General features: G+C 31.6%; 1 protein-coding gene across 1 annotated transcript in view; it reads left to right on the forward strand.

Annotated features, from left to right (window-relative positions):
- Positions 1-9,742, forward strand: part of Moca-cyp (nuclear cyclophilin protein Moca-cyp) — a 36,360-nt gene extending 26,618 nt beyond the window's left edge. The window contains exons 14-15 of the mRNA XM_072530529.1: positions 1,125-1,348; positions 2,965-9,742. Coding sequence (XP_072386630.1) covers positions 1,125-1,348; positions 2,965-3,121 — 381 coding nt within the window. The 3' untranslated portion in view covers positions 3,122-9,742. The remainder of the gene's footprint in view (positions 1-1,124; positions 1,349-2,964) is intronic.
- Positions 9,743-10,872: the final 1,130 nt, after the last annotated feature.

The following is a 10,872-nucleotide window of genomic DNA, read 5'->3' on the forward strand; positions in this document are numbered from 1 at the left end:
AGGAAACCGTCTATGAGTTCTACGAAAGTTCTCCTGGGTCATTGTATTCTGGAACAATCTGTCCGATCTTAAGGTTTGAATTTGGGAGCATACAAAAATTCCTTCTTTAAGTTTAGCTTCAGAAAGTGCAGGAAATATGTCGCACAGATATTTAAAGCAGGCACCTTGTTTATCTAAAGCTTTGACCAACTGGTTCTTCAATCCTAACTTTATGTGAAGAGGAGGCAAAAGAACTATCTATAGAAAGAAATATCACAAGGTTTTTTCAATTTTGTGAAGAAATGAGCTGAGATAATTTTGAACAAAAATGTTTGTCAGCACTTTTTGTGTAAAATGAACCATTCTCTCAGAAACCACGCTTGAAGCGACGGGCGATTTAAAATGTCAGTTACTATGACTACAAAATGACTATGGCTTGTTCTTTTGTAGGATGTTTAAAATAATTTACAGCACCTGAGTGTATTTAGTGTAGTAGTGAGTAGAATTATTGTTTTTCGAATTCATTTTATTAGTTTTCTTGATGAAATGAAGTGGTACTCACTTAGGATAAATTTGTCAACACTAACTAATGCGCTTAAAATTGTAGTAGAGGTATAAAATACAAAATTACGGCTTGTTTTTACAATTTAAAACGATAATATTTCGGTAACACTAGAACGTGGTATACGGTATCGTTATCAGGACCGAATTCGTACATTATGTTTAAAGGTCTAAACAGACAAAAACATAACTATTAATGTAAATAAATGATAATGAGAAGTTTTATATGGATTGGAAGCTCATGTGCTTTTTAATGATAATATTTTATATCTGATCAGATTAAATACCCACTATTATTGGTTTATTCAAATTACTGCAACATTTGATGCAAGAAAATTTCAATAATTATCAAATTCTTCGTCACTGTTTTATGAAAACCTTGGGGATTATCAGCTGTCTGTCAGAAAAACTGTGCTAACAATAATTTTCACAACGAGTATAGTAAATTTATTCATTTTTTTTATTTGATAAGTACATTAGTCATTAAAATTGGAAATTCGTTAATTTAAATATTACAATAAGTGTTTATCTGGTTTGTGTGTCTAGCATATCATATTATTGATTTCCTAATTTTTATTTTGTAGAGACTAATGGAAGAAAAGCAACGGAAAGCCAAAGAGGAAAGCGAAATGTTGGAGAAAGTCAAATTAGCGAAGAGAGAAGCCATCGAAAAGGAGAAGTTGTTGAAAACGGTCAAAGTTTTACAAGAACTTGACGACAAAAAGGACACCAAGCTGAGAAAGAGACTGAATTCTTCGAGTTCCAGTAGCTCGAGTAGTTCGAGTAGTTCAGACAGTGACAGAGATAGGTAATGATTTTTTATGCATTTTTTATTTTAGTCTTATCTTACATTTCTCAATACATCGTAGCTGAATACAATTTAGAATAAAACAAGTCGTCGAATACTCAGTTCATATTAAAACATACGAATATAGACGCATATAGAAGGACATTTCATTGTCATTTTTTACTCTCGGCTGAAGTTACACAAGTTAAACAAGATTTTAGTTCGTTACTGTACCACTAGGGAGCGCTCATGTGAGCGCTATTACTGCTTCTAAAATATGAAAAAGTGAAGCAACAAATGCAACTTTAGATATTTTCTTATGTAACGCCCAAAAAATTATAAGTTGTTTCGATCAAAAACCAATTCCTGCTGGGACATGGATTATTCGAAATCCCAAGAAACCCAAATCATGAACACCGAGGATAAAAAGAGACTTCGGTAGAATACCATCACCCCTACGCAGAGGTGCTAAGAAATCTTGCTAAGAGGCTCTGACGAACAGAATAGGTCATACAGAAACGTGTCAAAAGTATTCATAATGGCGGTAGCACAGACACCATCCTGATACTAAACTAGATCGGGCTCTAGTAGATCTGATCATTGATAAACTGGAACAAGCAGTTGATGAGGCTCCTATCGGAGGTCATAATGAACTTCTGCATTTCCATAAAACATCCACATCATTTGGGTGAACTGTGCTAGCGACTATACAAAAAAGTGGACTACACAAGTGGTGAGGACTATGGAGGGCCTGTGGGAGCAAGCAAACTTAAATATAGTTGATCCAAATAATATGCCCAAGCGCCCCATGGTCCTCATTCGCGTCCTCGAGAAAGAGACATATCGTGGAGAATATTATTTAGTTGAATATACTATGTAGTAATTAAACACTAAGTTAACATTTGGCTTCATTTTTGAAACCAATCATTTATTCATTCATTCATATATGAATAATAAAAAAATCAGTTATGAACATTATATTTTAGTAATGTCAGAAATTTATACATACAATTTATTTTAATTTTAATTAATGTCTGAAATAGAAAATTTCAAAATTTAGTAAAAATTTCATTGAATACCTACTTCTTTTTTTTTTAACAGAACAATTGTTCAACGAAAAGTCTTGAGAAAATTGAAATTTTTGATTAAAATTAAAAATTTAACAATTTAATATATTGAAAATAAAGTTTTTATTGTGAAAAAAAAAAGTTTGCAAATCAGTGGCATCGAAATTTTAGCGTGGAATGCATAAGTTACATAGCTTCATTCGTAGTCCTTTACTACTTCCTCCTAACTAGATCTTTCATGAAACTGTTTTAAGCCGACGGCCACGGTTTGAGTTTATGCAGTTGTCCTCTTCAGGAGTGTTTTGAAGTATAATAACCGTGACCAAATCGCACATTTGAAATGTCCTTCTATATGCCTCTAATCTTCTTTGGTAATACGTTGGATGACAGGTATCAAACTCGAAAGCATTTCGTTGACAGATAGCGTCATCTGTCCAAGGTTAGATTAGTGTCAAATCATCCTTGTATGATTCTTCGCACAGCCTTTTTTAAGTATCCCATTTTTTTGTAATACATATGTTTTTTATCATTGATATTTGTTTCTTGAATCAATATATCATCTATTTGCAGAAAAAATAGACGAAGACCCAGTCCAAAACAAAGGTCGCCATCCAGATCCCGTTCCAGAACTAAAAGGCACAGACGCTCATCTGCTAGATCCACCAGAAGTAGATCTAGAGGATCTAGAGACCGACATAGGGAGAGGCCTTCGAGACGACGTCGTTAATGATTTTTTATATTTACATTTATTTTTAGTTCAAGGTTGGTAGAGGTATAGGTTTTATAGGATGAAAGTCAATTAATTAACTAAGACTTTCGAAATATTCTACATTACTAGAATACAATCATTGACCATTTTGGGTTTTCATATTTTGAGGAACATTAGTAGTTTTAGTAAGTCAGTGGACTGTACTATACAGAGTATGGTTTACTTTCAGGTAAGATTGGATGTGATTGCTTCTGCTTTCCTGGGCGTTTTTTAAGTTGAAAAAGGAGACCTATTCTCTGCGGGACCAAACACATGTTTATTCTAAAAGAAACTTATTCTAAAATGTCTATAGTCTAGTAAATAAAAAATGAAATTAGTCATTTAAAATCACGCGTCGTAAGAGGTCAAAAGTAGCCGAAATCACGTGCCAATAATGAATAATCGGAAATTTTGAATTCGATCGTTGGCGGCGCCTAAGAAAATATGTTTCCTTGCTGGTCGCTTTACATTATAACAATAGAATATTATATTTCTTCTTATAATAATAAAAATAATACATTAGATCTAGTTTATAAAATAAGTTTTCATTCACATTAATAATGTGTCGACTGCGCGGATGACTATATACCTAAAGATGTAAAATACTCAAATTAATATATTCTTTTTATTTCGGAAGGATATTCAATTATTTAGTATATCGATAGAAGAAGCACTAGCAACCGCAGAGGCTTGTTTGGCATGTATGTATGTACATAATGTCTTCTAAAAAATTCCAAAACGTGTTATTTGTATTCGTATTGTTACGAATACAATCCTCCCCTCAATTTATTCTACGTATTCGGTAGTAAACAGAATGAAACGCAAATATCAAGATTGGAAGTTTATTTCTGAGACACATTTAATTCTCTTGAGTGTCAAAATAACCGAGTTAGTTTATTTAATAACGGAATTAATCAATGTCCTGACATTATGTCGAAATGTGTTTACGCAGCAAAATAAAGACACCACAGATGAATCAACAGCTTAATCAGCAGATTATTGCAACTACACAACGAACCAAATAGAATTGGAAAAATACATTGCAAGTTTTTTTGAGTGCGACCGATTGCGTTGCGCTAAGACTAAATTTAGCCTGTACAAAGCAGTGCACAAAAATTGCATTTTGAAACTTCTGCTTAACTTTGATTTGCAGTCCACCCAAAGGCCCAGCCATTACTGCAGCTCCATCATAACTTTGAGCGATAAGTTTGGAGCTACAGCCCAGTTTCTCAACTATGTTACAAAACATGCCTATATTTACCTTCTGCTGATCTTTTTGCAGATATATCCAAAAATCCCATCTCCTTACGCATGCGGTTGCTAACTTTAAGCTGTTTTTTTAGAGCGTGATTAATTTGTGTTGTTCCAAAAGTCGTTTCTTCTATAACTGCTTCTAAATGCGTTTTACTTAAAATGTGTCTCTATAGATTTGTGCTATAATAAGATAATTGATCACGCGCATGACTCATTTTATTTTTTATTTTCTGGACTATAATCTCTGGAACTTTCAACTCTCACGATGCTTTGAAACATTTTGTTTATAAATAATGTGATGATTTTATTTCAATGTCTATTTAATTTATAATGTCTTGTTCTTATCTTAATTCATTAAAAAGCACAATAACTGATATTTATTTATTTATCACTAAACATACATAATTTATTAAAAAGCGAACGTAACATTTAAATTCGCGAGCGCGTCTTGAGAATTAACTGTTTTCTATTCTCCAAAAAGTCCTGTTATATATTCACTACTGTTAGACTGGAAACGTCTACGGCCTTCTAGACAGAGCGGCGAATTGTTCTCAGAACCGGTATGGTTAAATCGGCTTGTCTCCAGAAGGTTCGAATTGTTGTTTTTATTACAAAGGGGGACCCATCGTGTGTCAGGTAGGCATTACCTAAAAAATACGTGAATGAATGAAAATATTAGTAATAAATATATTTACGGTTTTGGGTCAGAATTTATCGTAACAATAATTTATATATACGGGGAAATAAAATATGGGACAAACAAATTAAGTAGAGAAATTAAAAACAACTTATTCATTTGAAAGTATATCGAATACTATATATTTGTGTGATTAAGAATCGTACCAAGGTTAATAGAAGCGGACAAAATTCTGCGATGAATTACAAAAATCAAATTATTTAATTTATAAATTAACAAGAATCGTATATTATTAACCGAAATTATTCGTCAATATAATATTATTCTGAAGCTATTTTCTTGTATTATTTTTATATTATTTACCATTTTTATTGGGATAATTTTTGTTGAAATTAAGTAATTGGAGAAAAGAAGTAATGTTTGAAACGATATTGTAAGATCTGGACTGCACAGTTCAGATTTGGATCCGCTAATTCCGTTTGGACAAAAATATACTGGATCTGTGTGCAAAACAAAAAATTTAATTTTAACTTACGTCAATAAAAGAAATTAGAGGCTATAAAATATTACTTCTTGTTATTCGCTGTTAAATACATACTTACTCCAGTCCAAGAAATGGAACACTCGGATAATAGTTAATCGTAATTACAACACTTTTGAAAAATATATATTACTTCAGAAAAAATTAATTAAAAATTTGAATAATTATCTGTAAACATATGTTTACAGATCACTTGAATCATTTCTTACTTTTGCAAAGATTCAAGACGGGTATAGAAGCTTAAAAGTTATATCAGCTTCATGGAGCCTCTTACTTTCGTGATAGCAATGGTACGAATTCCAGACATCTGGTTGGTTAATCGAACGTTAATCTAAGAACAATAAACTGTTTTAATATACTAATATAACATAGTATACAACCATGTACTAATCTACAGTGACATTTCATCGATTCTCAAGAAGACTACCGCTAGACCAAATGTTTAAAGAAAAAAGCAATTATGTTCTCCCTTCGGTGAAATGGACTGTCAACGGGCCTCAGTTTTCACAGATCCAACGTGTTGGGTACGTGACACTAACGTATCAATGTGAGATCATGGCCGTATAGCGGTCACCATTGATAGTAACGTTCTTTAGGGAATCGTTTTGGAAAAAATAAGGACCGATGATTCCATCAGCTACATATTAAACATTAAATTGGTATAGATGTAACGGCGTTTGAACAATTGTTTGAGGATTATCTTTACACCAAATGCGGCAGTTTTGCGTATTGTCTAGTAGTTTAACCAAATATGAATCCATTCACCGAGTATTCACCATGTTGGTGGTCGTGTAGCATCAACTCTTGCAAGAGTTGTATTTTATGAACCTGCAAACCAAGGTCGATCTCCAAAATCTACCATAAAGTGGATGGAAATTTTCAACACTTCTTCGTTACGCACCTCACGATATCTCAGAGAAGGTTTGGTATCATTTAGAGTAAAGATTATGCCAACACGTTTTATCAAATTAATTGCTATGATGATTATGCTGGCCATAAAATGGACGTAGACGCGATACGTTCCACGATCGGAACAAGCTTTGTTAAGTTATCTATATATGTATGATGAAATGACCAACAATGCAGCAGACAAATGAGCTGTGACTTGTAAAGATGCCACTAGCAACAGTGTGGCCAACTCAAATGTTTATACCTCTAAAAAAACATTTTTCTCTTATTTCCATCTGTAGACCATATTTTGAACCACTCTCCATATTATATGTAAAATAAAAAAAACTTTCTCACTTGTCTATTAGAGCAAACCTACTTCTACTGATCTTGTTTGAAAGTATTTGTTTTACAAACATTTCAGTTTTACAATATCTGACGAGAATAAGGTTACCCACAATGGACTACCTAAGCTCTGACATCACAATAGATTATTAATGAATAAAACATTAATGATTTATTGATTTATTTTGAAATAACCGTGATAAAAACAACAATAGCATACCTTGAAATGCAGTAAAAAAATAATGAAAGTTTTAATCAAACAATAACATAACCTTAAAACATGAACATAGAGAGTAAATATCTTAATACTTTGATATTCTTACGTCACAAATTTACGAATAAAAAATAATACTAATTGCACAGAATGAATGCTCATAACCAAAAGTCGTTATTTACTTTTCAAACAATTAAAAAAAAACAATATTTCCAGTTTCTTGTGGGACAAATACACACGAATTAGAAATGTTTGGAAAGGTTTTGTAAGCCTCGCCCATTGTGACGTCACTCTTAGGTAATGTCCCAATACATATATTTAAATTATGTTGTGATTCAAACTAATATTCACTAAATATAACCACAGAATAAAAAGGAATCACAAGGGAAAATAACAAATGTCGTTTTTGATGTTTTTAACACAATGCTGTTGACGGATAAGGATGTATGTATTGTGATAAATTTTGTAACCTGTAGACAGGTCCGTACTTTGGGATATTTACTGAGACAAAATATATTTAGACACTCCAAACATAAACGGCCAATATGATTATACATATAAAAAAAACAAAATAATGTTAGAATTGGCCCAGTTATGGTAATTAAGAGGTCGCAGTTAATTATTTAAATACTTTATTCTACAGTCTTCTTCTTCTTCCACTTTATAAGCAATTCTGCTTGTTCATTGGCGGATTAATACCTCTATGGAAGGTTGTCACTCCATCTTTTGCGCGGTCATCTATGCCGTTTCCAGTACCTTTGCGTTGTGGCTGTGTCGGTTCTTGTTTCTGAGGCATATTTCATTATTGGTCTCACACTGGTTTTATAAATTCTTGACTTCATCTCAGTGTTAATGTGTCTTTTTCGCCATATAGTGTTATTAATTCATCCTGCCAGTCTATTTGCTGTGTGTACTTGATCTTTCACTTCTTTGTCCCGGTCTCCATAGCTGGACAGTGTAATTCCAAGGTATTTTATTTCCATTACTTATTCAATACTGATGCCATCAATTTCTATTTTACATCTGGTTGATTCTTTGCTGATTACTATAGTTTTAGTTTTCTGAGATGAAATTGTCATATTAAATTCTTTTTATGTTAAATGTGTAGATCAGTCTTTGTAGACTATCTCTATCTTGGGCTATAAATATTGCGTCGTCTCCGTAACAGAGTATTTTTACCTCTTTCCCATTCTGTATCATCTTCCTTTGTTAACGCTTTTGATGATTTCATCCATGATTAAATTGAAGATCATAGGGTTCAATGAGTCTTTCGCTGCCTATTTCTATAGGTTATATAAGGTTTCCATCTATTCTGACTTCCATTTTGTTGTTTTGGTTGATGTTTTCAATAGTTTTTATAATATTTAGTGTAACTTCTCTATTATAGAGAAGATGAATTACATCTTTGAGTATGACTCTGTCAAATGCTTTCTTTAAGTCAATCATACACAGAAATGCTGGTCTATTGTACTCTAGTGATATCGAAACTTTTTTATATTAATCTTATTCTTCTTAGTCGTTAACCTGATGCAGGTATCGTGATATCATGAAGCTATTAGCTAAATTTCCCAATGTTCCTCCACGTTTTTCTATCTTCTGCCATTCTAGCATATTCTGACAATGGAGCGCCAATGGTAGCAACAATATGGTCCGTGTATCGTGTGGGAGATCTACCTCTATTTCCTTTGCCTTCTACTTTTCCCTGGATGGTAAGTTTTTCAAGACCATTTCTTCGAAGCACATGTCCAAAATAGCTTATTATTTGTTCTGATATTTGTGTTCTTAGTCTTTTCTTTATGTTTGGCTGGTCCAGTATGGATTCATTTGTTCTTCGGGCCATCCATGGTATTCTCAGCATTCGTCTCCAGCAGTACATCTCAAATACATCTATGTTCTTTTTGTCTTTCTCAGTAAGGGTCCAGCATTCCGATGCATAAGTAAAAACTGGAAAAACTAGACTTCTTACTAGTCTCATTTTTGTATCGGTAGTTATTTCATGGCTTTTCCAAATTTTTGTTAATTTTGCCATAGCGCTTTTTGCGATTGCTGACCGCCGCTTTATTTCTTCAATATTAATATTAACATATTAATTGGCTCTACCAAAGCCATTTTTCAGAAAAAAATATTAATATATATTAATGTATATAGTCAGTTTGATCTATCGGCGTGCTGACAGCACATTCATGACATTCATTTTGCGTGGTCTAGTAGCTGGTTAAAGCCATTCTTCAGCCAGAATTTTTTCAATCACAGCAATTAGAAATCCAAAATGATGACTTTCATTTAGGCGCTAAGAATTTGCAAAACTGGTAAATACATACATAATTATTGATCTAAACCTTCACCAGAAAACCACCAAAAATTCTTAAAATTTACACATTTTTTTAATACTGTGTAATATACGTTAAAGTATTTATTAATTTCTTTAATTCATTAATTGTTCTCATATGACATTGTATTACTGATAAGTTATAAAATATAATAAATCTTATGTTATTTGCATATTTTGATTAATATATTTAAAGTAAAAACAAATCTTAACATTATTTTTACGATTGATTCATTTACTCTATTTTCTTCGTTTTGTAATATACCTATTCATAGTGTCTTGGTCAAATTATATATACTTTTTTCTTTTATATTATTTTCTTATTATTATTCCTTTATTGTAAAGTGTGTTGGAGTGCAAAACTTTTTATGTGAAATAAAGTGATTATTCAAAAAACTATTGTTTTTTTTTTATTTTTTATTACAACTATAGTCATGTATTTCAAACTGGAAGATGCTATGGTTTCTCTATTATATACACCCTGGAAAAAATAAGGATTTAACCAAAGTAAGGGCCAACATTTAGAAAGGGAGATCTTATTTCACAAGCGTCTTAAATCCTTGAAATGGTGAAACCCAGAAATCTGATTTTTTATCTTTAAAAGAAATAATTGAGATAGAAATTTAGAAACATGTGATGTTTTACATCACTATTGCACTATTTTCCATTTACAGCGAATTACAAAAATCGTAAACTTGTGGATATGCTAAAAACAACGTCGCATGACCCGAGTTCAGAAGGTTTAGGAATACATTGTGTTATAATATTAATATTTACCAAATAATAAAATGAGAACCTGATTATCCTAATAGAAATTTTTAATACCGGAACCCAAAATAACTCTTATTTACCAAATGATAAAATGAGAACCAGATCCAGTTTAAACATAAATAAACAACTGTAATAGATACAGGTATTAATATTTACCAAATAATAAAATGAGAACCTGATTTATACTAATAGAATTTTTAATACCGGAACCAAAAATAACTTGACTATTAAAAACTAGAATATTTGGACACATTAATATTTACCAAATGATAAAAAGGGAACCAGATCTAGTTTTAACATAAATAAACACCTGTAATAGATACAGGTATTAATATTTACCAAATAATAAAATGAGAACCTGATTTATATAGAAATTTTAATACCGGAACCAAAAATAACTTGACTATTAAAAACTAGAATATTTGGACACATTAATATTTACCAAATGATAAAAAGGGAACCAGATCTAGTTTTAACATAAATAAACACCTGTAATAGATACAGGTATTAATATTTACCAAATAATAAAATGAGAACCTGATTTATACTAATAGAAATTTTAATACCGGAACCAAAAATAACTTGACTATTAAAAACTAGAATATTTGGACACATTAATATTTATCAAATGATAAAAAGGGAACCAGATCTAGTTTTAACATAAATAAACACCTGTAATAGATACAGGTATTAATATTTACCAAATAATAAAATGAGAACCTGATTTATACTAATAGAAGTTTTTAATACC

Source organism: Diabrotica undecimpunctata, chromosome 4 (assembly GCF_040954645.1).
Source record: "Diabrotica undecimpunctata isolate CICGRU chromosome 4, icDiaUnde3, whole genome shotgun sequence".
In the NCBI taxonomy this organism is placed as follows: Eukaryota; Metazoa; Arthropoda; class Insecta; order Coleoptera; family Chrysomelidae; genus Diabrotica; species Diabrotica undecimpunctata.